Source organism: Gekko japonicus, unplaced genomic scaffold, assembly GCF_001447785.1.
Source record: "Gekko japonicus isolate JY-2015 unplaced genomic scaffold, Gekko_japonicus_V1.1 scaffold278, whole genome shotgun sequence".
Classification (NCBI taxonomy): Eukaryota; Metazoa; Chordata; class Lepidosauria; order Squamata; family Gekkonidae; genus Gekko; species Gekko japonicus.
The window spans coordinates 851711-879516 of NW_015169783.1; the positions used below are offsets into that span (position 1 = coordinate 851711).

The 27806-nt window shown below is 47.1% G+C and overlaps 1 protein-coding gene across 1 annotated transcript in view; it reads left to right on the top strand.

The window, feature by feature from the left end:
* The first annotated feature begins 2083 nt into the window (after nt 1-2083).
* The window catches only part of GCKR (glucokinase (hexokinase 4) regulator), a 30832-nt gene continuing 5109 nt past the window's right edge, over nt 2084-27806 (top strand). The window contains exons 1-14 of the mRNA XM_015416849.1: nt 2084-2143; nt 8524-8679; nt 9015-9083; nt 10445-10513; nt 15480-15553; nt 15762-15828; nt 17050-17103; nt 17724-17818; nt 19752-19857; nt 24321-24439; nt 24690-24788; nt 25214-25311; nt 26029-26105; nt 27492-27588. Of these exons, the coding sequence (XP_015272335.1) occupies nt 2084-2143; nt 8524-8679; nt 9015-9083; nt 10445-10513; nt 15480-15553; nt 15762-15828; nt 17050-17103; nt 17724-17818; nt 19752-19857; nt 24321-24439; nt 24690-24788; nt 25214-25311; nt 26029-26105; nt 27492-27588 (1240 nt within the window). The remainder of the gene's footprint in view (nt 2144-8523; nt 8680-9014; nt 9084-10444; nt 10514-15479; nt 15554-15761; nt 15829-17049; nt 17104-17723; nt 17819-19751; nt 19858-24320; nt 24440-24689; nt 24789-25213; nt 25312-26028; nt 26106-27491; nt 27589-27806) is intronic.

Below are 27806 nucleotides of genomic sequence, written 5' to 3' on the forward strand. Positions count from 1 at the left end.
AGAGTCCAAACTTCATATTATAGCTACGAAAATACAAAAGTACAAAAGTGTCATTAGGAGAGTGAGCTGCCTGGAAGGGAACGTAAAACAAATTATTTCCTAAATAATCATAAATGGCCACGGGAGGGAGCGGACCCAGGAAAGGTTCACTAACTTCACCTGGCCAGGCTAGTAGTCAAACTCAACTTAAATTTGGTACAATGAGCTCTGGACAGGCGCAGAGCAAAGAAATGAGAAATCTAATTAAGGAAATTGTGGAACAAACAACTAAACATATAATTGAAGATTCCCTGCCAGTACTATTGAAAAAAGAAATTGAACCATTACAGACACAAATTAATGAGATGAGAAAGCAGGAGCTGGAGCCAATCCAGAAGTCCATTACTGAAATATCACAACAAATGAAATTAGATATGGAGGAAATTAAAAAGCAAATACATGATTACATGAATCACCTCATAGGACTCCCGTGTTAAGCTTCGAGCCAGACCAGGGCTCCTCTGAGCGAACTTCCTATTGGTCGCTTCGTAACAGCGACCAATCAGAACGGTACCATTCCCTAGGAGGGAAAGACTCCCATTGGTCTTTATTCTAGCAATCTCATTGGTTGTTATTTGTAAATAGGCGTGGCTACATTAGCCCGGTTATGTTTAAAAGGAGCATAAGCTCCCACTGTTTTCTGTTCTGGTTTCTTACTGAGTTTAGTGCTTGTTCGTTACTTCCAATAAAGCTGAATCACTTGCTGAATCACTCTACGAGTCCTTTGTTAGCGCGATCTAACAACACCAATACCTTTCCTGGTGTTTTTAGAAAGGGAGTGGGGCCCTGTAGGGCTTTTGCCCAGCGAGGCTTCTGACTGGCCATTGGAGATTTGATTGGCTGCTCAGATTCGTAAAGACATTGCTTGGGCAGCAGCTGCCCTCATAGCACAAGGCTCTTCCTTGTGACTGAAGGTAAGCTGTGGCAGCTATTCTGTGGCAGGGCCCACTATGCTGTGTCAGAATTCCAAAAGTGCCTGCATGCTCAGAAAGGCTGGGAACCCCTGGCGTACTTGACCTGGCCGTGGCTTTGCAGGGTCTCAGGCATAGGTCTTTCCCCCTTCTTTTACCTGGAGATGCCGGGGATTGAACTTGGGACCTTCTGCATGCAAAGTAAATGTCCTCCCACTGAGCACCTCCCCCTCTCCTGAAAACTCCCTTCCAGCCCTTTTGCTATTTGAGGCACAGCCGTGCACTGTCCTTGACTCTGACATCAGCTAGAAGGTGAGGGTGCACGCAGTGATCATGTGATGGCAGCGGGCCTTTGACCCTGACCTGGTGCAAACAAGCTTGTTTTGCTGCATGTCCCAGGCTCCAGGGCATGCCGCAGTGGGTAGATAGTGGGTTCTGTGTTTGAGCAGCGGTGGTCAGCTCTGCCTTTACAAGAGGAGCCCTGTGAGGCATGTCTCTCTTACCGGTTTACCAGCTCGGAGTGAGATAAACCAACTGCAAAATGGGAAGACACTCCATATTCCAGAGCTGCAAATTCCTGTCCCCCAATTCTGACCCTGACTGTGCCGGTTGGTGGCATGCCAATCCCTTTGCCAATCTTCAGCTCCCCAGCTACTAGATCTTCCCAGCTAATTGATCTCTCCAGCATCTGGGATTCTGGGATGAGAGGGGAAATTTCAAAGGGAAGTAGATTCATTGCCGCCTGCTGGGCCCAGAGACGCCTGGACATAACACCTGCACAGGAAGCCGCCTGTCCTCTTTCAGCCCACAGCCTTTCCACACTCTCGCTTATGGATCTTATACATAACCCTGGTGTGGAGTGCGGCTGCGCAGCAGTGGCTTGGGTGTCCGTTTCCTCTAGGAGAGCCAGGAATGACGCAAGCGGCCAACCGTGCCCTCCGGGATCTGGTAAGGGCAGAGTTTGGGTCCCCTTTGAAGATAAGCAAGGGACTTCTGCCCACCTGTGGGGTGCAGAGAGATAGAGGAGCTTGAAATTTAACTAGTCAGGATTAATCATTACTGCAGAGACCTGATAAGGCTAGGGCAAAGGCAGCCTCTTGGAGCTCGGAGCCTGTACTTGGCCACGAACTAGTATGAGGGGTAACAAGAAATACTCTCATGTTATTGACACACCAGACCCCGGCAAATGGGAGGTAAGGAACAAAAGGAGAAGCTTAGGTGGGAATGGCTCACGCCTGCCACTGGAGACCACGAGCCAGTGTGTCCGAGACTGACTGGCCGACCATCTCCACAAAGGACAGAAAGGGAGGAATGTGATGATATGGAGGGGAGTGGGAACTTGGTCAGTACGGCTCTTGTAAATGGAAGCCATTAGTTGCCAGTCGGTGAGGATGATCTATGGGAGGGGGTTTACAGTCATCTCGGAAAGACGGCTGCTTCCCAAGAAAGGTCCTTGAGGAAGCATTGTCACAAACGTAGGGGGTACGTTCACTTGGAAGCAAGCCTTGCTTAATGTTGATAGTATATTGAAGATGGGGGTTTTAGTATTGGGCCCCATCTACCTGTCTGAAGGACCGTCTTCTTTGGTCTGAGGGAGTGGCCTTCACTCAGTAGCAGAGCATGTACTTTGCATACAGAAGAGCCCCAAATGTAATTGCGGGCATATCCAGTGCAAATGATTACCTTCCACTGCCCAAGACCCTGGAGAGTGGCAGCCAGTCAGGGCAGACAATACTGGGGCAGATAGACCAATGAAAGGCCTGACTTTATAGAAGGTATTGTCTCATCTTTCATACTTTATAGAAACTTCATAAACAAAGTTTTATTTAGATACAGTTCATTAGACTGTCTGGCTGTCTGTCAGTTTCTCTTTGAATGTCTTTCTGGTTGTTAATTTCATTTTATGCATCTGAAGAAATGAGGTTGAAATTACGAAAGCTTATGCTGGAATAAACTCAGTCTTAAAGGTGCCACTTCGTTTTTGTTTTACACTGGATTGGCAATATAAAAATCAAACACAAATAGAAAATGAACGAGTGGAATAATAATCTGATTTGAGAGTATGAAGCGTTGACATGTGTGCTTGGGTATAACTGTGTATCGGATGAGAGTCTCTTTGGTTCTGCAGAACAAGAAAGACAACTGGCTGCTTCCAGCATAGAGTTTTCTCCCCTTGACTTCCAAACTGGAGCATTTTGGGGAGGAATCATCCATACAACATCATGTTCTAATTTCCAGATATTCCCTGCCTTCTTACACTTTTCCGTAAATCTGTTTTGCTCCAGTATTTGTGGAAGAACACAGTATTGCTTTCATACACCACCTGGAAGAAACAGCGTTGTTGTTGTTCAGTCGCACAGTCGAGTCCGACTCTTCGCGACCCCATGGACAATCTCCCGCCAGGCTCTCCTGTCTTCCGCCGTCCTCCGAAGTTGGCTCAATTTCATGTTCGTTGCATCGCTGACACTGTCTAACCATCTCATCCTTTGCCGTCCCCGTCTTCTTTGACCTTCAATCTTTCCCAGCATCAGGGTCTTTTCCAGTGAGTGCTCCCTTCTCATTTGGTGGCCAAAGTATTTGAGCTTCAGTTTCATTATCTGGCCTTCCAGGGAACAGTCAGGGTTGATTTCTTTGAGGATTGACTGATTTGTTCTTCTTGCAGTCCAAGGGACTCTCAAGAGTCTTCTCCAGCACCATAGTTCAAAAGAATCTATTCTTCGGCGCTCGGCCTTCCTTATAGTCCAACTCTCACAGCCATACATGACTACTGGGAATACCATTGCTTTGACCATGCGGACTTTTGTTGGCAGGGTGATGTCTCTACTTTTTATCATGCTGTTTAGGTTCGCCATCGCTTTCCTCCCAAGGAGCAGGCGTCTTTTAATTTCATGGCTGCAGTCACAGTCTGCGGTGATCTGGGATCCCAGGAACGTGAAGTCTGTCACTACTTCCACGACTTCCCCTTCTATTTGCCAAGGAGTGATGGGTCCGGATGCCATGATCTTAGTTTTTTTGATGTTGAGCTTCAAGCCCACTTTTGCGCTCTCCTCTTTTACTCTGAGCAAGAGGCTCTTTAGATCCTTTTCACTTTCAGCCATTAGAGTGGTATCATCTGCATATCTGAGGTTGTTGATCTTTTCCCCAGCAATCTTAATTCCCGCTTGTGATTCATCCAGGCCAGCATTTCGCATGATGTACTCTGCATATATATTAAATAAGCAAGGCGACAATATACATCCTTGTCGTACTCCTTTTCCTATGCTGAACCAATCAGTTGTTCCATATCCGGTTCTAACTGTCGCTTCTTGGCCCTTATACAGGTTTCTCAAGAGACATGTGAGGTGGTCTGGTACTCCCATCTCTTTAAGGACCTGCCATAGTTTGTTGTGATCCACACAGTCAAAAGCTTTAGCATAGTCAATGAAGCAGAAGTAGATATTTTTCTGGTACTCTCTTGCTTTCTCCATAATCCAGCGAATGTTGGCAATTTGATCTCTAGTTCCTCTACCTCTTCGAAACCCAGCTTGTACTTCTGGTAGTTCTCTATCCACGTACTGTTGAAGCCTAGCTTGTAGGATCTTGAGCATGACCTTGCTAGCGTGTGATATGAGTGCAATTGTGCGATAGTTTGAACATTCCTTGGCGTTGCCCTTCTTTGGGATTGGAATGTATACTGATCTTTTCCAATCCTGTGGCCACTGTTGCGTTTTCCAAATTTGCTGGCAAATGGAGTGCAGCACTTTAACAGCATCATCTTCTAAGACTTTGAATAGCTCAGCTGGAATACCATCACCTCCACTAGCTTTGTTGTTAGCAATGCTTTCTAAGGCCCATTTAACTTCACATTCCAGGATGTCTGGCTCGAGGTCAGTGATTATACCGTCGTGGTTGTCAAGGACATCGAGGTCTTTCTTGTATAGTTCTTCTGTGTATTCTTGCCATCTTTTCCTAATCTCTTCTGCTTCTGTTAGGTCCCTACCGTTTTTGTCCTTTATCATGGCCAGCTTTGCATGGAACGCTCCCTTGATTTCTCCAACTTTCTTGAAGAGATCTCTAGTCCTTCCCATTCTATTGTTTTCTTCTATTACTTTGCACTGTTCATTCAGGAAGGCTCTAACCACTTCGGTGCCACTTTCTTACTGCCAGTCCTTCCTGGGTGCCATTTCTCCAACATTTTCTCCTGCTATGCCAATGCAGTTTTCTAAAATGGGAATTGCTATTGTTATTAGATAAAAATACTAAAATGGGAATACTGCTATTCCCCAGTTCCCTCTGTTTTCTTTTGCATTTGACTCTCAATGCATCTCAACATTTTGTACCTCTTGTTGCGTGCTCCATCATCATCAGACTGGGGGTTTTTTGAGGGGGGGGTTTCACAGTCTTTTTTCTTTGGGTTAATGAACAAGTTCCTATTTTTCTATATACTTGAGGAGAGTCCCCAGTGTATGCAGAAAACCCCACATTGTCTTTGGGTGGCCTAATTTTGCCACTTTCATAATCAGCACGAGCGGTACATTTCAGTATTATTCTCTGTAGTGATACTGGTGTTGTACCAGATTAACTGGCAATCCCAGTTTGGTGAGGGTGCCAGTGTGTCCCAGTTTCAGCCTTGGCTGCAGATATGCCCTGAGTCTTAAAATAAGTCCTACTTCTGGAACACCTGTTAAGCATCCCTTGCCTCATCTGAGTGGTGTTTGGGACTACAACATCTTATTTACCATGAGGATTCAAGAGGACAGTAGAGTTCAAGCACAGGTTGGATAACTGCTGGCGGGTTGTTAGAGCGAGGAGGAGATTCAACATTATTCGTTTGTTGGAATGACTGGATGGGTCAAAGCTTTTGGTAAGGCAGGAACCTCTCTCAGGGTAGCAGCATCTAGTCAAAGGAGAGGGAGTGCATATCACTCCTGCACATAGTGAACATTAGAACATAAGAGAAGTCAATGTTGGATCAGGCCAATGGCCCATCCAGTCCAACACTCTGTCACACAGTGGCCAGAAATACCAGGTGATATCAGGAGGTCCAGCAGTGGGGCCAGGCCACTAGGAGCCCTCACAATATTGACACACACACACACACCCCAAGCACCAAAAATACAGAGCATCACTTTCCCCGAGTCCCTATCTATATCTTATGGCTAATAGCCACCAATGGAACTCCGCTCCATATGCTTATCTAATTCCCTCTTGAAGCTGTCCATGCTTGTAGCCACCACCACCTCCAGTGGCAGTGAATTCCATGTGTTAATCACTCTTTGGATGAAGAAGTACTTCCTTTTATCTGTTCTAACCTGACCGCTCAGCAATTTCATTGAGTGCCCACAAGTTCTTGTATTGTGAGAAAGGGAGAAAAGTACCTCTTTCTCTACCTGCTCTATCCCATGCATAATCTTATAAACCTCAATCATGTCACTCCTCAGCCGTCACTTCTCCAAGCTAAAGAGCCCCAAGCGCTTTAACCTTTCTTCATAGGGAAAGTGTTCCAACCCTTTTATCATTCCAGTTGCCCTTTTCTGCACTTTTTCCAAAGCTATAATATCCTTTTTAAGGTGTGGTGACCAGAACTGTACACAGTATTCCAAATGAGGTTGCACCATTGATTTATATAGGGGCATTATGACATTGGCTGATCTGTTTTCAATACCCTTCCTAATAATCCCCATAGCATTGGCCTTTTTATTGCAGTCACACACTGTCTCGACATTTTCAGTGAGTTATCTACTACAACTGCAAGATCTCTCTCTTGGTCAATCTCTTGGTCAATGTGCTAACATCGTAATGGCTCAAGCATGTTCAAAAGCATGTCACATTACTATCATAACTGCAACAATCCTGTCCGGTAGGCCAATTACAAGCATATTTTAAATAAGTATGTTTTAAATAAATAAATAGATAAATATTGCAAAAGAAGTTTTCCCTCCTAGAGAAATGGCCCTGGGGTGCTGTTTAACCCAGTGGGGAAACGGTACCCCATTAGAGCATATGGGGCCTCTGATGGGGCAAATAAGCCCCACTGAGACCATTTCATGTTAGCAAAATGGTGGGGTCCTGATCTAATAAAGGCCCATCTGTGCCAGATATTCAGTTGCCTGAACAGAACTCACAATACTCATTTGATTGCATAGACTTTGGGATGATCTGGGGGTGGGAACATAAGGTTGTTGAGCCCTGAGGTAGCTTCATTACCAGCCAGGTAGTTTCTGGACTCAATTTGAGGGACTGGGATTAATCACTGAAACCCTCCAATGTCCTCAGACAGCACCTCCTTGTGTATGAATCCCCCTCCCCCACACAGGCACCCATTAGAAGGTTATCTGAGGGTCCCTTCTTCCCCCTTGGCTAACTGCAAAAGCAGCTCCTTGGAAGTTAGGCAAAACCTTTGTGTGTGCTTCAGATCCAGCTTTTGCTCATTGTGGGCTGCAAAGGTTGAAACTTGGCTAGTTTAAATGCTACATAGGGCCTTAACAATAGCCTTGTTTTGTAAGTTATTTTAAGGAGGTTGTCCCCATATAACTGGCTTTGTCTTTTATTCCATTTGTCATTAGTGCAGAAAAGATGGTGAACATAAATGTATTATTCATAGCTGACAGGAGTCCAAATCCCAACACGTAGCACATCTTTAGTAGTTAATACTAGTGACAAACCGTCTTCTTAGTGGCCATTTCTGTTTGGATTAGACACACACACACACAAACACACACACACAGCCTCATTCATTGTCATCCAGCTATTCTGCCAGGGAGCCCAGAGCAGTATACATGTGTCATTTTAAAATTTTATCTTCACAAGAATTCTCTTCGTTAGTTTAGGCTTGTTCAAGGTCATTCAGCAAATGTCATGACAGAGTCAGGATCTGAACACAAGTCTTCTAGATCCTAGCCTAACATGCTAACTGCTATGTCACACTGGATTTCATTGCCTCTTGCTCAGAGGGGCACACACCCACACAACTGTACTGTGCCCTTCAGTGACTGGATCCGGCCTGGGCTGAATTCTATGAGGTGTTTTCACCCAACTTTTCCTCACCGCACCACACACGCTCCAAATTATGTGGATCTCTGGGTTTGTGCTGGAGAATGGGATGACTCACCCTGTGCAAAGTACTGTGGACAAATATTTTGTCGGCTGCCATTTCAAGTGGCAGCTAGTGCTGGGCTGTGAGTGTGATTATTGGAGCTGTTTGATGTTTTGCATGTCCTTTCCGCAATGGCATGCTAACTGCCTTTATTTTTATTTTATTTATTTATCCTTTGGCTTCTATCCCGCTCACCCCCTAGGGGCTCTGAGCGGTTTACAATTCTAATTCATACAATCCTAATCTAGGGCCACATATGTGTAGGGACGGTGAGAAGCCTACCAGGCACCCTTATTCTGTTGTAGCAGATCTTCTTGTGAGGGGACAGTCCGGCGGCGACCCTTCTCTGGCGCAGGTCTTCGCAGTTCCACTTTTTCCGGCTGTCGCAAATTCCATCTCCAGGCCCGGACCACTTTGTGCTTCCGCGCATGCTTTGTGCGCCATCCTTACTGTACAGTACTCCCCCCCCCCATGACTTTAACGCTTTTTGTCTTCTAGTTGGCAGGGTATGAGGCATCCCTGCCTATCACAGAAAAGTCAAACCCCATCACCCGAGAAATTGACAAAGCTGACCCCACGCAGATTGTCCAGCTCCTTAAGGACTGTGATGCTGAGATCTTCCAGGAAGAAGATGAGGCCTTGGTCAACTATAAGGTAACTTGGTCTCCCAAGCACACGATGCCCGAGATCAGGATGTGACCCATTGCCTGGATCCTGAGCCAATTTAGACAGGCTCAAAAAGGCTGGGGAATCCTGCCCTATTGTGTGGGCTCTTCTCTTGCAGGGTATCATCCTGTCCTCACAACCCTGTGTGCCCAGAACCAATCAGAGACCCATTTGAACTCCATAGGGCACATTGTTCTCATCAAGGGTTCAGTGCCCCTAATGTGGCCATGTGGTTTCTTAGCCCCCTCTGGCCTGGGACTGACATCAAGGTGAGCTCGGTGTTGAGAGAGAAGGTGCTCAGGCCCCTATTGTGTCTCCTTCAGAGGCTGTACAGTGACTTGGTGCTGAAGACAATGATGGACATCATTGGGAAAGTTCAAGAGGTGCTGAAGGTATGGTAGGTGGATGTACACAGTGCTGTGTGCATGTTGTATGAGGGGGTGGGGTGGTAGCTAGGCCCTACAAGGTTCTTGAGGCCTGTATCACTGAACACTGCCCCTTGCCCTGCCAGGGTTGTTGAACCCAAAGTCCAGTGAACTCAGTCTGGTTCTTAATTCTGAAACCAAGGAAGAACAACTTCTGTAATCTTGTTCTGCAGACAATGCTTTGAAGGCCAAAAGTGTCCACACAAACTGGGCTTCTCACACAGTAATTCACAAACTGGTCCATCTTCTACCTGCTTGTCCAGAGTTCCTCCTTTTCACTGATTGCCTGATGGGATTCCCCGCCCCTGCAATGGAAAGAATGGGAGAAGGGCTGTTTCGAATTTATTTATTTCTTATTTCTCTCACGATTGGAACGGCTTGGGTGACTGAGCCCAGGGAACACCGTCCAATCTCATGCACAGTCTGTTCTGATCATGAGGGAGCCAAGCAGAAACAGCCTTGATCTATGTTCTAGTACCAGCTTATGCCTCTCAGCTTGGTCGTAATATTTCCCCCTTCAGCCTTGCAGCACATACCTGGTGAATACCTGGGTTAGCCGCCCCCTTCCGGGTTTATGTCTTCCAAGTACCAGTAACAGGTTCCATGATACAGTGGGCGAGCCCTCAGTGAGGGTTCCACTATTAATAATAATAATATTATCGGGCAAATGAGGTTAATTGTCATATACAATATCCTTAGTGGAATGGGAGAATGTGCACTGATTAAAATGTAGCAGGGCTGCCTGACTGGGGCTGATAACATTGTCCCAGGGCCTGGCCTATAGACAAAGAGAGGCTTCATGGAAGTTGTGTGTTCTAATCCTAAATCTCTAAGAGTTGGCTTGGTTACTCAGTCAAGATAAGAATGACCTCACTGATTTGTTTACTATATATCTCTCCCACCCTTTCTCCAAGGAACTCAGGGCATTTACATTGTTTCGTGCCCCTCCATTTTACCCTGACAACAACCCTGTGAGGTAGGCTAGGCTGAGAGCGAATGACTCGCCCGTGATCACCCAGTGAGCTTCATGGCAGAGTGGAGATTTCAACCTGGGTCTCCCAGATCCTCATCCAGCACCCCAACCCCTGCACCACACTGGTGCATTCCCACTTCACATGCTCAGAGGCATTTACACTGCATGGCACAAAAGGCCAAATGAGGTGGTGCCCTCTTGTTCCCATTCCTTTACTGAGGGGTGTGCTTGTATATTTTGGCAGCCTCTGTACAGGAATCGTGCCAGGGAGGGGGGAAGCCCCAGTGAAGGCAGGGATGGTTGAGGGTGGGGAGTCCCACTTCAATAGTTCTTTTTTCTCCTCTTCCTTCCCCAGGAACCAGACAGCACCCTCATCGTCCTGAGCGGTGGTGGAGCTTCTGGCCGGCTTGCCTTCCTCATGGCTGTGAGTTCCCTGTTCCCATCTCCTCTCTCTCCTCCCTCCTGCATCTGTAGGTGGCAGTTTTTAAAGTGCCTTAAAAGGCCTCCAAGTAGGGTTGACAACCTCCAAGGGGGGTTGGTTGGAAATCTTGTGGGATTACAACTGATCTCCAGGCAACAGAGATCGTTCCCCTGGAGAAAATGGCTGCTTTGGAAGGTGGACTCTGTGGCCTTGTACCCCACTGAAGTCCCTCCCCTCCCCAAACCCCACCTTCCTCAGGCTCCACCCCCAAAATCTCCAGGTCTTTCCCAACCAGGAGCTGGTAACCCTATTTCCAATGTAGATTGGGGACTACCAAGAGTAACTGAAGAAGAAGAAGAGATTGGATTTATACCCCGCCCTTCACTACCCAAAGGTGTCTCAGAGCGGCTTACAAACGCCTTTCCCTTCCCCTCCCCACAACAGACACCTTGTGAGGTAGGTGGGGCTGAGAGACCTCTTGACAGAAACTGCTCTTTTTCAAGAACAGCTCTTATCAGAACCATGGCTTGCCCAAGGTCATCCAGCCAGATGCACGTGGAGGAGTGGGGAATCAAACCCGGTTCTCCCAGATTAGAGTCCGCGCACTTAACCACTACACCAAATTGAAAGGTAGCATGTGCAGCCCCTAGAAGACTCTGGAAAAGATTGCGAGAGCCAATTTTATACATTAACACAGATATATATATATAAGGATATTTTTCATTACTCAGAACTGGCTCTCATTGAGGAAAAGGTTAGCGACCTCTGTATCATACAGATCCCAAACACAAGGACATAATGTAATATATTACAGCAAATCGAACAGATGCAGAATATTTTATGTCTTTAGTGTTCTTTTATGGTGCATTTCCCCCTCTTCATGGATCTTCAAGGCAGCCATCAAGTCGGAATGTAAAATATGCTACAAATCAGATTTTTTTTAAAGTGCAACCAATGCACGAAAGTCCCATGAGACCAGCAAACAGATCAATAACAAGACTGAAGGGAATTGTTAAGCCCCATCGCAATCACTGTATCTAATTCAAAGGTTTTCTGGAGAAGGCAGGCTCAAGGGTTTTTGGTGCCCTAGGAAAGCAATGACTTTGGTGCTCCCCCCATTCAACGTACCGACAACATACAGGGAGCCAGCGTGGTGTAGTGGTTAAGAGTGGCGGACTCTGATCTGGAGAACCGGGTTTGATTCCCCGCTCCTCTGCATGAAGCCTGCTGGGCGACCTTGGGCCAGTCACAGTTCCCTCAGAACTCTCTCAGTCCCACCTGCCTCAAAAAGTGCCTGTTACATAGGTTTGCCAGGTCCCTCTTGGCCACCAGCAGAGGATAGAAAGGTAGGATTAGCAGATCCAGGTTGGGAAACTCCTGGAGATTTGGGGATGGAGCCTGGGCAGGACAGGGTCCTCAGTGGGCTAGAGTCTACCCTTCAACACAGCCATTTTCTCCAGGGAAGCTGATCTCTGTAGCCTGGAGATGAGCTGTAATTCAAGGTGATCCCCAGATCCCACCTGGAGGCTGGCATCCCTATATTTAGGTAGAGAAAAGTGGGGTATAAAAACCTGCTCTTCTACAAAAATAACGAAACATCAATCAACTCATTCCAAAGGCTGAACATGCTTACTTTGGGAGTAAATCCCATTAAACATAGTGGGATTGACTTCTGAGTAAGCATGGTAGACAAAGCATAGGAAGAATGCCGGTTCAGCTCCCTCTCTCCCCTGCACCCTGGACGTCCGAGGCTTCCTGAGGCCCTTTAACTCTTTTGGTTCTCCCCTTCCCCAGCTCTGGCACCCTAGGCGATTGCCTCGGTTTGCCTAGTGGATGGGTGGGCCCTTCTTGCAGAATGAGAAAGTCTTCAATATATTCCTGGAAGGCCAGTGCCAGATCTCAGCTCCTAGGGATCTTACAACTGTGGGGTGATAGCTGAGAAAGCATGAGTCCCTGTGGACCAACAATAAGGCCATTTCTCAAAGGTATCGCCTATGGTTGTCAGCATATGAATACTGTGCATAAATTTTTAATGTTTTGAACTTTGTATTTTATGGCACTGTGTCCTGTGCATCGCCCAGAGCGAGCTGGGATGGGGTAATAATAATAATAATAATAATAATAATAATAATAATAATAGGCTGGTTTAATACAAGTAGAGGTGGTCCTTTGAGAACCCTGGGGCCAATCCGTTTCGGGCTCTGATGGTCGAAACAAGCATCCTGAATTGAGCCTGGAAACAAATTAGAAGCCTATGCATTTAAAGTACCACTGGGGTCAACCTTGCAGCGCATCCCACTGAGGCTTCTCACAGCAGCATTTTGTACCAGATATAGTTTTGGAAGGGTCTTCAATACCAATTAGGGATGCCAGCCTCTAGGTGGATCCCCCAGAATTACAGCTCATCTCCAGACTACAGAGATCAGTTCCCCTGGAGAAAAGGGATGCTTTGGAAGGTGGACTCTCTGGCACTGTACCCCACTGAGGTTCCTGTCCCTCCCTCGGGCTCCAACCCCCAAATCTACCCGGATCTGCCAACACTATCCCCCCCCCCCCCCGGTCCCCGCGACATGCGTGGCAACCCTATCGTTGGTTTCCAGTTTTTTAGAAAAAAACTGGTTTCCAGTTTTCTTTACATAGATTATGTTTTTGCCCTCCTTCCTCTATCCTTGTGCAGTGAATTATTTTGACCATACATGCTTATATCTGCACCTTCCCTCCTGTGCCTCAGTTCTGAGTGTGCTATCTTCCTTCCAAGGCTTACTTTGAAAAATTCTTTCTGTAGTTATAAATCTTGATTACTTTTCCAGGGTTGGGGTTATTTTTAGTATAATAAAAAGTAAGAAGTAAGGCTTCTTTGGTTTGCTTTACGTATTTTAACCTTTGCACATAAGCAGGATAACCATAGATTTAAAAATCCTAATTGACTTTTGCATTTCCAATTCAGAAAGTGGAAATGACCTTGGATTTTATGCAATCTCTTTTTTTGCACGATATACTATACAGCCATACCCCTGCAGCCATTCTTCTTTAAATCATTATAATACAAGAAACTAATACTGAAATTGTCGGAGCTCAACATTTATATTTTGCCCCGAGCTTTGTCCCATGTCACCAATTTTTACTTGCTCCCTTTCACAATGATATTTTATCGGACCTTTGCATTTTAATTTTTTTCTCATCAGACATAATTTCTTCAAAAGGGGCTAATAGCTGTTTTATCAGCAAATCTGTAAACCAACATAACATCTGATTTCCTGTAACTTTATCTTCCCGCAAGCTGTTGTTTAATAAATCCATAGAATACATCCTCTCCATAAATGAAACTCTTCAAGAGTCGCATCAGGGTCATCAATTATTGGTGCAGTCCTATCATTTATTTATACATTTGATTGTTACTCTGCCCTTCTGCCAGGGAGGTTAGGGAGGCATATGTCATTCTCCCCTCCTTAATTTTTCCTATAACAATCCTGCACGATAGGCAGGCTTGCCAACCTCCAGGTGGTGACTGGCAATCTCCTGAGATTACAACTGATCTCCAGGCAACAGAGATTGGTTCCCCCAGAGAAAAATGGTTGCTTCGGAAGGTGGACGCTATGGCATTATACCCCATTGAAGTCCTTCTCCTCTCCAAACCCCACCCTCCTCAGGCTCCACCCCCAAAATCTCTAGGTATTTCCCAACCCAGAGCTGGCAACCCTAAGATAAGTCAGAGAAAATAACTGGCCTAAATCATCAGCGTAAGCTTTGTGGCAGATTAGGGAGCTGAACCCAGCTCTCCCCAGTCCTAGCCTGGAGAGGAGATGACTGAGAGGTGACATGATAAACATCTTCAAGTACTCGAAGGGCTGTCATGCAGAGGATGGCGCAGAGTTGTTTTCTCTTGCCCCAGAAGGTCAGACCAGAACCGACAGGTTGGAATTAAATCAGAAGAGTTTTCGGCTAAACATTAGGAAGAACTTCCTGACAGTTAAGAGTGGTTCCTCATTGGAACAGGCTTCCTTGGGGGATGGTGGGCTCTCCTTCTTTGAAGGTTTTGAAACAGAGGCTAGAGGGCCATCTGACAGCACTGCTGATTTTGTAAACTTAGGCAAATCACGGGAAGGGAGGGCAGGAAAGTTTGCATCAGCGCTTAGTTCTCGTGGCCCTTTCTTACACGCACAGGAAAATGCTGATCGCCACTTTGGGGGGTCAGGAAGCTATTGTTCTCCAGGCCAGATTGGCCAGGGATCCTGCAGGGTTGTTGGTTTTTTGCCTTCTGGGCATGGAATAGGGGTCACTGGGGGTGGGGGGGGGGAGGTATTTGTGAATTTCCTGCATTGTGAAGGGGGTTGGAGTAGATGACCCTGGACGTCCCTTTCAACTCTATGATTCTGTGATTCTATCCCAACACTCTGACCCCGACTCCACCCTGGCTATATATGCTGCCCCAGTGGTTTAGTGCCTTCACACACACACACAAAAAAAGAGCTGGGAAAAGGGCTTTGATTTTATACATTTTAAATCTGGATTTGTAAACTGTTTTGAGCCACAAAAGAAAGAAGGGGTATAAATATTTAAATAAATACATTCTTGAAAGGCTTGGTAAGTGTACAGGAGTGCTAGGGAACTGCCAGGGAATCCGTAAAGATCTTTTGAATAGTAGCCTCCTGTCTCTCTTAGTTAGGAGGAATGCATGTGGGTAGTTGTTGTTGTTCAGTCGCACAGTCGAGTCCGACTCTTCGCGACCCCATGGACGAGCTCTCTCCAGGCCTTCCGGTCTTCTGCCGTCCTCTGAAGTTGGCTCAACTTCATGTTCGTTGCATCGATGACACTGTCTAACCATCTCATCCTTTGCCGTCCCCGTCTTCTTTGACCTTCAATCTTTCCAAGCATCAGGGTCTTCTCCAGTGAGTGCTCCCTTCTCATTTGGTGGCCAAAGTAGTAGTACAGCCTTCTTACTCTGTCTTTTTCTGTGTCTCTCTCCCAGGTGTCGTTTAACAAGCTTCTGAAGGGCCTGGGGCAGCCGCCACAATACACATACATCATTGCTGGGGGAGACAGGTGAGAGTGAGGAAAAATGGCCACTTTGGGGCTTACATGGGTTGCTAATCCGGTATGTGAGATCTGTGGCACTCCCATTTGGGGGTTCGCCCCTTTCAGTTGGAGAAGGGATTCCATTTTGTGTGTGAGGGGATTGGCTGGGGTTCTTGTCTGCGGGATTGTGTTTGAGAGATTGCAAAGGCCCTCACAGTCTACAGTCTTCTCACAGGTCTCTTGTAGCGTCACATGAGGGTCCAGAGGACAGTGCGCTCCTGGGCATAGCGGATCTGAACAAGGTGAGACTGTTGTGAGGAGGTGTGTCGTGTAAGGCACAGAGTGGTCTACCAGTATCTAGACCCAGGTAGTCCTTCTGATCCCCAGAAGTGGCATACAGATAAGCCTGTCTGAAGTACAGATGCTGACAAAGAGAACCCTGAGGGTAACCCTAGGGCCCCTTGCTGCCTTTCGCAAGGAGAGCTGATCAGTCCCACACTGTGAAGCCACATAGCCCTTCAGGTCCCAATGTTCCCTCTAAGCTATGGAGTCCTGTGAGCAAAAATTCTACTTTGTGAGCTCCTGGCATTAAAGTTGTGAGCCAGCGATTTGGCTACTGCATCAATTAGCTTGCTCTGGAGCCATCCTTCCTGAGCGAAGACAAAAATGTGTGAGCCAGAGGCTAAAAAACTGTGAGCTAGCTCACACTAACTCAGCTTAGAGGGAACACAGGTCCCAACAAGCAAAGACCTGTTTTCAGAAAGACAGAAGTAGTTAGGCCAAAGTTGCCATACACAAAAGGTGCAAACAGTAGAAGAGCAACACAACACAACCTGGATAGCCCAGGCTAACACAATCTTGTCCGATCTTGAAAGCTAAGAAGGGTTGGCCCTGGTTAGTATTTGTGTGGGAGACCACTAAGAAATACCACGATCACTACGCGGAGGCAAGCAATTAATGGCAAACCACCTCTGGATGTCTCTTGCTCTGAAAACCTTATGGGGCTGTCATAGGTTGGTTGCACTTTGATGACAACCACAACAAAAGGTTGGGAGGGCTTCTAGCTTCATGGCAGAGAATGCTTGGTATGCAGAAGGTCCCTGGTTCAATACCTGGCTTCTCACGTTTAAAAAAGGATCAGGAAGTAGGTGTTGTGAAAGACCTCTGCCTGAGCTGCTGCCAGCCTGGGTAGATATTACTGACTTTGACGGACCAAAGATCTGATTCAGTTTAAGGCAGCTTTGTGTGTGTTCACACCCTTGATCCTTGCTGTAAGGATTCCCAGCAGTCATCTGCAGGATTGCTTATCACACTGCACCACCACACTCACAACACAGTGATGGGGATGAACATGGCAGGAAGTTCCATGCCCACTCCCCCATCACCCTGTACAGCAAAGATGGTGGGTGCTCCATCCCTGGAATGAGATGTAGAACCCTTCCTAGAGAGGGGAGGAGGGGTGGCACAGCAGGGGCTTTCTGGCAGCAAGGACTGACACCCCACCCCACTCTTTTCTCACTCAGGTCTGCGAAGGGAAGAAGAAGGTCATTTTCTTTGGGATCTCATGTGGCTTGTCTGTGAGTAACTCATTTAGGGCTTGGGGGGAGGGGAGAGAAGGTGCCGTTCAAGGCTCCTGATTAGGGCCAGGAAGAGTGGGAAGGAGTCCCCAGTCCTTTGGAAGAATGCAGCAAGCATGAAGAACAGATCTGCTCGTGACCCTTTCTGAAATGATGTGGCAGAGGGAAGCAGATGCCAAAGCCAAGGAAGTCCCCACCCTCTTGGATTCAGCTCCCCACTGGCCACCACTTCTGACCCCTTGCCCCAAACGTCTTGCCAGCCCAGCCTGGCCTGCCTCAAAGGGAGCATGAGGATTTGAGGGAGGGAAGACACATGGATAACTTGGCCACAGCATAGCCCTGTTGCACAGGTGGCAGACAGATGTGCCAGCAAGCTGTTGCCTTCTGGGGTGTGTGCCGGTTTCTGAGTTTCCCGTACTGGAGATCCAGATTTATAAAAGGAAATATGGGTGGGAAAAAGGTGATTGTGGCACAATCCTGGATATGGTATAATGGGTGGGGTGGGGTCTAAGTTAGGGCCAACTTGATATTGAAGTTGAACCTGCTCAGCATCTGTTTGCAGGTGGGAAGGGGAGGGAGAGAAAGGTGGTGCCTCACTGTCTTGGCTTGGATTCTGACAGGCCCCCTATGTGGCTGGCCAGCTGGACTTCTGCATGAACAACCTGGACATCTTTGTTCCAGTGCTGGTGGGATTCAACCCAGTCTCAATGGCCAGGTAAGGAGGCAACGAAGGGTTTACTGGGGACAACAGCTTAGTAACTGAGGTGCCCAACCTGGGCTGAGGGCTTTCTTGATCCTGGAACCCAAGGCCAGAGTTGGCTTCAGGGGCCTTAAGGCAAGAGATGTTCAACAGGCCCCTTCAGCCTGGAAGAGGTGGAGCCTGAAAACCCAGCATTGCCAATCTCAGTTGCTGTTCTGGGAGATCTCCAGGTCCTACCTGGAGTTTGGCAATCCTAGTCTCACTCAAGATGGGGCAAGGCTCTCTGTCTTAACAGGTCCAAAGGGGACTGGGGAGTGAGCACAGCTGTACACTGCATTGGTTCAGCCGCACCTGAAGTATTGTGTGCAGTTCTGGAGGCCTCACTTCAAAAAGGATGTAGACAGAATGGAGCAGGTACAGAGGAGAGCAGTGAGGATGATCGGGGGCCTGGAGACCAAGCCCTATGAGAAAAGGCTGAGGGACTTGGGAATGTTCAGTCTGGATAAGAGGAGGTTAAGGGGGGGACATGATTGCCCTCTTGAACTATTTGAAGGGCTGTCACTCAGAGGAGGGCAGGGAGCTGTTCCTGTTGGCAGCAGAGGAGAGGACTTGCAATGATGGGTTTAAATTAAGGGTGGGAAGGTACCAGCTGGGTATTAGGAAAAGCTTTTTTACAGTAAGAGTTGTGCAACAGTGGAATCAGCTGCCTAGGGAGGTGGTGAGCTTCCTCTCACTGGCAGTCCTTAAGCAGTGGCTGGACAAACACTTGTCAGGGATGCTCTAGGCTGATCCTGCATTGAGCAGGGGGTTGGACTAGATGGCCTGTATGGCCTCACAGAAGAACTATACAAGAAGGACCTCAATGTCCTTGACAACCACAATGGTGTAATCACTGACCTTGAACCAGACATCCTGGAATCCGAACTCAAATGGGCCTTAGAAAGCATTACTAACAACAAAGCTAGTGGAGGTGATGGCAAAGGTTGGCTTGAAACTCAACATCAAAAAAACTAAGATCATGGCATCCGGCCCCACCACTCCTTGGGAAATAGAAGGAGAAGTCGTGGAAGCAGTGACAGACTTCCCGTTCCTGGGATCCAAGATCACTGCAGATGGTGACTGCAACCATAAAATTAAAAGATGCCTGCTACTTGGGAGGAAAGCGATGGCAAACCTTGACAGCATAATAAAAAGTAGAGACATCACCCTGCCAACAAAAGTCCATATGGTCAAAACAATGGTATTCCCAGTAGCACTGTATGGCTGCGAGAGTTGGACTACAAGGAAGGCCGAGCACCGAAGAATAGATTCTTTTGAATTATGGTGCTGGAGAAGACTCTTGAGAGTCCCCTGGACTGCAAGGAGATCAAATCGTAAAAGAAATCAACCCTGACTGTTCCCTGGAAGGCCAGATACTGAACCTGAAGCTCAAATACTTTGGCCACCAAATGAGAAGGGAGCACTCACTGGAGAAGACCCTGATGCTGGGAAAGATTGAAGGCCAAAGAAGAAGGGGATGGCAAAGGATGAGATGGTTAGACAGTGTTATTGAGGCAACGAACATGAAATTAAGCAAACTCCGGAGCACAACAGAAGACAGGAGAGCCTGGCATGATGTGGTCCATGGGGTCCCGAAGAGTCAGACTTGACTGTGCGACTGAACAACAATGGCCCAACTCTGTGATTCGATAATTCTTTCAGCCAGCTTGGTTTGCCTTCAGCCTGAAAAGTCTGAGGACGTTTTAATATGGGCATATGTGCCACGTTCAAATATTGACTTTGTTTGGTTCTCTCACTTTTTAAAAGAAACTACCAATTTCTTTTAAAAATTGAGGCAAATCTTATAAGGGCTGAGATGTATGGCCGCAGCAGAAGGCGAACCCTCTTGAAAGGTTGTTATTTTGTGCCCTAGTTGAACTAGTCTTTCACACCCCACATCTCCCCACAGGAATGAGAGGATTGAAGATTTTCATTCCACCTTCCGGCAGGTGGCTGAGCGGATGGAGAAGCTGCAGGAATCCCATAAGGCCTTTGTCCTCAACCCTGCGGTGGGGGTAGGTGATGAGAGGGTGCATAGGAGGGCTTCCTGCTACGAACTCCCATCCATGCTACTTTTGGGCAGGGGAGGTGACGTCTGTCAAAATTTGGATTTATTTGAGGTCCTCACACTTGTAGCGGAGGCTGGCATTTGGAGGGAAAGCTTGGCAGCTGGCAGGCCTTGTAAGATTTCCATCTGCCAGTCCACCCCCACTCCCAGCTTGGGCAATCAGCCCTTACGCAAGTGATCGAGGCCCGGCCGCCCTCAGAAGCTAGGAGGGAAGTTGTTGTGGTTAAGGGAAACCCACTCTTCCCAATAGAAATCCCTCACTGCTCCACAACGCTCTCCCTCATGAGCTTTGAGGTCTTCCTCTTCGGTAGCCACCACCACCAAAGAAACATAAGAACATAAGAGACGCCAATGTTGGATCAGGCCAAAGGCCCATCCAGTTCAACACTCTGTGTCACACAGTGGCCAGAAATAACAGTGCCATCAGGAGGTCCACCAGTGGGGCCAGGACAATAGAAGCCCTCCCACTGTTGACCCCCCCCAAGCACCAAGAAGACAGAGCATCACTTGCCCCAGAGCCCCTATCTATACCTTGTGGCTAATAGCCACTGATGGACCTCTGCTCCATATGCTTATCTAATTCCCTTTTGAAGCCGTCCATGCTTGTAGCACCCACCACTTCCTGTGGCAGTGAATTCCATGTGTTAATCACTCTTTGGGTGAAGAAGTACTTCCTTTTATCCGTTCTAACCCGAACGCTCTGCAGTTTCATGGAGTGCCCACGAGTTCTTGTATTGTGAGAAAGGGAGAAAAGTACCTCTTTCTTTACCTGTTCTTTCCCATGCATAATCTTATAAACCTCGATCATGTCACCCCTCAGTCGTCTTTTCTCCAAGCTAAAGAGCCCTAAGCGCTTTAACCTTTCCTCATAGGGAAAGTGTTCCAACCCTTTTATCATTCGAGTTGCCCTTTTCTGCACTTTTTCCAAAGCTATAATATCCTTTTTAAGGTGTGGTGCCCAGAACTGCACACAGTATTCCAAATGAGGTCTCACCATTGATTTATATAGGGGCATTATGATATTGGCTGATCTGTTTTCAATACCCTTCCTAATAATCCCCAGCATAGCATTGGCCTTCTTTATTGCAGTCACACACTGTCTCGACATTTTCAGTGAGTTATCCACTACAACTCCAAGATCTCTCTCTTGCTCAGTCTCTGCCAGTTCAGACCCCATCAATGTGTATTTATATTTAGGATTTTTGGCTCCAATGTGCATCACCTTGCACTTGGCCACATTGAACCCCATTTGCCATGTTGACGCCCACTCGCCCATCCTTGACAGATCCCCTTGGAGTGCCTCACAATCCTCACTGGTTTTCACCACCCTGAACAACTTTGTATCATCCGCAAATTTAGCCACTTCACTGCTTACTCCCATCTCCAAATCATTAATGAACAAGTTAAAAAGCAGTGGACCAAGTACTGATCCCTGCGGTACCCCACTGCTTACCACCCTCCACTGAGAAAATTGCCCACCTACACTCACTCTCTGTTTTCTATGAACTAGCCAGTTTTTGATCCATAAAAGGACTTGTCCTTCTATCCCATGATTTTTGAGCTTACTTAGGAGCCTTTGATGAGGAACTTTATCAAAAGCTTTCTGGAAGTCAAGGTAAATAATATCTATTGGATCCCCCTTGTCCACATGTTTGTTCACCCCCTCAAAGAACACTAACAGGTTAGTGAGACAAGATCTTCCCTTACAGAAACCGTGCTGAGTCTGCCTCAATAGGTTTTGTTCATCTATGTGCCTACTAATTCTTTCCTTAATAATGGTTTCCACCAATTTACCCGGTATCGACGTCAGACTGACTGGCCTGTAATTTCCCGGATCTCCTCTGGAACCCTTTTTAAAGATGGGAGTGACATTAGCTACCTTCCAATCCTCAGGAATGGAGGCAGATTTTAAGGAAAGATTACATATCTTTGTCAGGAGATCTACAAGTTCACATTTGAGTTCTTTCAGAACTCTCGGATGTATGCCATCTGGGCCTGGTGATTTTTCAGTTTTTAAGTTGTCTATCAGTTTTAGGACCTCCTCTCTCATCACCTCAATCTGACTCAGGTCTTCCAACACCCCTCCTGAAATCAGTGGTTCTGGAGTGGGCAAGCACTTCTCATCTTCCACAGTGAAGACGGAGGCAAAAAATGCATTTAGCTTCTCAGCCATTTCCCTATCATCCTTCAATACTCCTTTTACCCCTTGGTCGTCCAAGGGCCCCACTGCCTCCCTGGCTGGTTTCCTGTTTCTAATGTATTTGAAGAAAGTTTTATTGTTGGTTTTTACGTTTTTTGCTATATACTCCTCATATTCCCTTTTTGCCTGCCTGACCTCAGACTTGCATTTTATTTGCCATAACCTGTGTTCCGTTTTATCAGCCTCACTGTGACTAGCTTTCCACTGTTTAAAGGAATTCTTTTTACTTTTTACAGCCTCCATTACTCTGTTTGTTAACCATGCAGGCTTTTTCCTATACCTTTTTGTGCCTTTCCTAACCTGCGGAATATATATTTTTTGAGCTTCTAGGATCGTAGTTTTAAATAGATCCCAAGCTTCCCCAATTGTTTTGACCCTTTCTACTTTTCCTTTCAGTTTCCTCCCCACGTGTCCCCTCATATCAGAGAAATTACCCCTTTTAAAGTTAAAAATGGTTGTGTGAGTCTTTTTGGCCAATTCTCTATTTGTACAAATGATGAACTCAACAACATTATGATCACTGTTTCCAAGCGGTGCAATCACTTTTACATCTCTCACCAGGTCTTGAGTGTTACTTAGGACCAAATCAAGGATCGCCTCTCCCCTGGTAGGTTCCGTGACCATCTGCTCCATAGCACAGTCATTTAGAGTGTCTAGAAACTCAATCTCTTTTTCCCGACTAGAACACATATTGACCCAATCAATGTGTGGGTAGTTAAAATCACCTATTATTACACAGTGTTTTTGTGTAAACCCTCCTTTGTGGTGGGATACAACTTTGTGCAGTCTTTGGTGGATTTCAAAGCATCCTCCTTCATGGAGGTTATAAGAACAGGCACCGTCACTGAGAGCGGGAAGGGCTGATCAGGGGCTCAAGCCAAATGCAGATAGGCCAGACCCCCATGGAGAAAGTGAGTGTCTTACCTTCCCTATCCGACTTCTAACTTATACCCTCTTCATATTTGTTTATATCCAGGAAAGGAAATTTAGGGAGCATGTTTGTAACTTTTCAAGTAATTAGTTTTGACAACCACCTGGCTAGAATTGGCTGAGAAATCCCACACAAGATGGTGTGGTTACTCGCCATGGAGAAGCATGCTTGAAAATATTGTTTATGAGCGCCCACTTGTTCAAGCAGTGAGAAGTTCCAAGGACAGTACTGGGTTGGTTTTCTTTGGATCGCAATGCACCAGAGAATTATGGCGGGTGTCTTATATTTGCTTCCTTTGCAAACATACAAGTGCAGGTATAGGGAAAAAGGAACTTGATACAGATCCACTACCAAGGGTTGCCAACCTCCAGGTGGTGGCTGGAGATCGTCTGCTATTACAATTCATCTCCAGGTGACAGAGATCAGCTCACCTGGAGCAAATGGCTGCTTTGGTATGTGGACTCTATGGTGCTATACCCCACTGAAGCCCCTCCCCTCCCCAAACTTTGCCCTCTTCAGGCTCCACCCCCAAAATCTCCAGGTATTTCCCAACCTGGAGCTGGCAGCTCTACCGCTGCCCCACAGCAGGTCGCATGAGAGGAAGGGGCGGAGAGAGAGATCCTGCAGCCCCCCTGGGTGCTTCAGCCAAGTTCCTCCGGTCTGCTTCTTTCTACACCTGCTCTTTACCTGCCTGTTCACACACACACATATCTCTGTCCAGTTGCTCAGCTGGGTGGGTCAGCTTCCCCAGGCTCCCCTGGATGCTTAAACAAAGCCATCTGGGGAACATCCCTCACCCGCCAGCACCAGCTGAGAAATGATCAGCTGACCATACGGAGCCATTCACTGCATCTGGCAACGTCCATCAGTGGCTATTAGCCACAAGGTATAGATAGATAGGGACTCTGGGGCAAGTGATGCTCTGTCATCTTGGTGCTTGGGGGGGGGGGTCAACAGTGGGAGGGCTTCTAATGTCCTGGCCCCACTGGTGGACCTCCTGATGGCACCTGGTATTTTTGGCCACTGTGTGATACAGAGTGTTGGACTAGATGGGCCTTTGGCCTGATCCAACATTGGCGTCTCTTATGTTCTTATGTTCTTATGTGGGCTCTAGCCCACAGAAGCTTATGCTGCAGCAAATCTGTTGGTTTTTAAGGCACCGCAAGACTCATCATAGCAAAGAGACCAGTGGTTGGGCTCCCTATCAGGCAGCCTCGTGTGTTCAAAGCACCAGTGGAGGGTGTGTGTCTTCATCAACTGCGCTTTCTCCCTTTCTCAGCCTGAAGGGATCACTGGCTCCTCGCGGATGAAGGGTGGCAGTGCCACAAAGGTTCTCCTGGAGACCCTGCTGCTGACGGCTCATAAGACAGTTTCCAAGGACAGCGAGATCTCAGAGAAGTGAGTAGGCGTTGTCAAGGGGAGTCCCACATAGCAAAAGACAGTAGTCTAGGGTCTGCTATAGGGTTGCCAACTCCATGATGGGGAAATCCTGGAAATTTGTGGTGTGTGTGGAGCCTGGGGAAGGATCAGTTGTAATTTTGGAAGATCTCCAGCCACCACCTGGAGGTTGACAACCCTAGGTACCTCTCTCAAAAACCTGCTAAGCTAAGCCCTCCCCCCCCCCCCCCCCCCCCCCCCCCCGGGGCAGGTGTCTTCTGGAGATTCTACGCACCTACGAACGGGCCCACAAAGTCACCTATAGCCAGAGTAAGAAGATTGCAGCCCTGGTGAAGCAAGCAGGCACCAGGTAAGCTCAGCAGGTGCAAAGGGGCCAGCATCTGCAAATGGGGCCAGAGACATCTCTGTTATGAAACAGAGCTTCCCACTGGTCTGGGTGTCTCCGCTTGTGTGAGCAACCTAGTGTAGTGGTTAGGTTAGAGTGCTGGATTGGGAGCTGAGAGACCCAGGTTCAAATCCCCACGCTGCCATGGATGCTAACCCTAACCCTTGGGCCAGTCACAGACTCTCACCCTAACCTACCTCACAGGGGTGTTATTGGTTGGATAGAACAGAGGAGGAAATGACAGTATTATAAGCTGCTTTGGGTACCCATTGGAGAAAAAAGCAAGGTCTAAATGTCTAAATAATTAAAATCTTTTCCTTCCTTCCTTCCTTCCTTCCTTCCTTCCTTCCTTCCTTCCTTCCTTCCTTCCTTCCTTCCTTCCCTCCCAGCCTACAGAAGAAGGCCTATGTGTACATGGTAGGGTGGCACACATTGGGCATCATTGCCATCATGGACGGAGCAGAGTGCATCCCCACCTTTGGGGCAGGTGAGCCCCACCATCCTAGGGAAGAGGGGCTGGATAATGGGAAGAGAAGTGTTAGGTGTGTGTAGGGCCCTCCGGCATATCTTTGCTTACTCTTCGCCATTATATTTTGAGTTTTTGACAGTACCCAAATATAGGAGACTATTTATGTTGGCTCGACTAAATGCCGTCCCTTTGGAAGAAATGATAGGCCATCAAGGAAGGATTCCTTTCTCAGACAGGCTTTGTGACTGCGCAACAGGAAAGACTGCCACCCTAGAACGTTGTTTATTTGAATGTGCCCTGTTTATTTCTGTCAGACAGTGCTGGATCTCCCCTTTTGTAAACGAGGCAGCAGTGTTACCTTCCCCACAAAGGACTGCTACATTATTGGCCAAAACGGAAGTTGAAACTACCCAGGCAGTAGTAAAGTTTTTTTTTAATTACTATTAAATGTAAAAATAGAAGGATTGATATTTAGTTGATTTTTAATTTATCTGGTGTATCAATGTGAGCTGTTCCAAGCCATTGGCTATAAGAACAGATTCATTAAAGGACAGAAAGGAAAGAAATATCTTTGCTTACCAGCTCTGTTATATAGAATATGCGGGGGGAGGGGGGGAGGTTATGGACAATTGGGAAGAGCTTGCAGTGAAAACAGGCCCACGGTGAGGGTGTGGGACACCCCCTCTTTTATGGAAGTTGAAAACTCACTTCCTTGTTTGTCAATTTGTGGCACAGACATCAATGACGTGCGGGGCTTCCTTATCGGGGATCACAGTGAAATGTTTAACAGAGAGGCTGACCTCATAGCACAGGTGAGTGGCTGGAGGAGAATGGCGGACAGGGCAGCCAGTGGGGGGAAGGGGCTCCGATCCCTTCTCTTTGTACTTCGATGGAAACCCAAAAACCATTAACATAAGAATATAAGAACATAAGAGATGCCAATGTTGGATCAGGCCAAAGGCCCATCCAGTCCAACACTCTGTGTCACACAGTGGCCAGAAATACCAGTGCCATCAGGAGGTCCACCAGTGGGGCCAGGACACTAGAAGCCCTCCCTCTGTTGACCCCCCCAAGCACCAAGATGACAGAGCATCACTTGCCCCAGAGCCCCTATCTATACCTTGTGGCTAATAGCCACTGATGGACCTCTGCTCCATATGCTTATCTAATTCCCTTTTGAAGCCGTCCATGCTTGTAGCCGCCACCACTTCCTGTGGCAGTGAATTCCATGTGTTAATCACTCTTTGGGTGAAGAAGGACTTCCTTTTATCCATTCTAACCCGACTGCTCAGCAATTTCATGGAGTGCCCACGAGTTCTTGTATTGTGAGAAAGGGAGCTTTCTCTACCTGCTCTTTCCCATGCATAATCTTATAAACCTAAATCATGTCTCCCCTCAGTCGTTGTTTCTCCAAGCTAAAGAGCCCTAAGCGCCTTAACCTTTCCTCATAGGGAAAGTGTTCCAACCCTTTCATCATTCGAGTTGCCCTTTTCTGCACTTTTTCCAAAGCTGTAATATCCTTTTTAAGGTGTGGTGACCAGAATTGCACACAGTATCCCAAATGAGGTCGCACCATTGATTTTTATAGGGGCATTATGATATTGGCTGACCTGACTCCCGAAGCAGGAGAAAAGAGCAAGAGTCCAGTAGCACCTTAAAGACTAACAAAATGTGGCAGGGGATGAGCTTTCGTGAGCTGCTGCTCACTTCTTCAGATACAGTGAGCCGTGATTCATGAAAACTAATACCCTGCCACAAATTTTGTTAGTCTTTAAGGTGCGACTGGACTCTTGCTCTTTTCTACCACTACAGGCAGACTAACACAGCTACCCATCTTGATCTGAAAGGAAGCATATCCAAAAACTTATCCCAATAAATCTAAGATAGGAGTTCACAGACCCAATCCCTAATTTTGTACTTTCCCCTGCTGCAAGGAAATTTCCCCTGCTGCTCGAGGTGCTTTTCAAGTCACTTGAGTCAGGGGGAGGCTTCTTGTGGCAGAGGAAAATGCTGCCATCCGTGGCTCTGAGCTGTGGGATCCAGCCCGCATTATTCAGATTCTTGGCTTATTACTCACTATGGAATGTGATGCCTTGACCAAATAGAGAACAATCCGCTTGGTACATTTCTTGGCCCAATGTGTCATATACAATGTCATCGGGTGTCTTGACAGCTTTCTTCTGACTTTTCCTTGGCAGGGACCAAAATTTGCTTTCTCTGAAGAAGATTTTGTGAAAACAATCCTCCCGTCATTGACAGAGCTCGACACCGTTCTCTTCCTTTTCACAGTGGATGGTGAGGGGACCTGGATAACAGGGCAAGAGGAGGCGGGGGTGGAAAGACGGAGGGATCACTAGGATTTAGCAAGCACTGAGGGTCCGGCAACAAATATTGCCTGGAGAGCGTCTTTACTTTCTAAAAGTTGCACACAACTCAGTGGCAGAGCGCCAGCCTGGCATGCCAGAGGTCCCAGGTTTGGTCCTCAGGTATCATGGCTGGGAAAAGACCTCTCT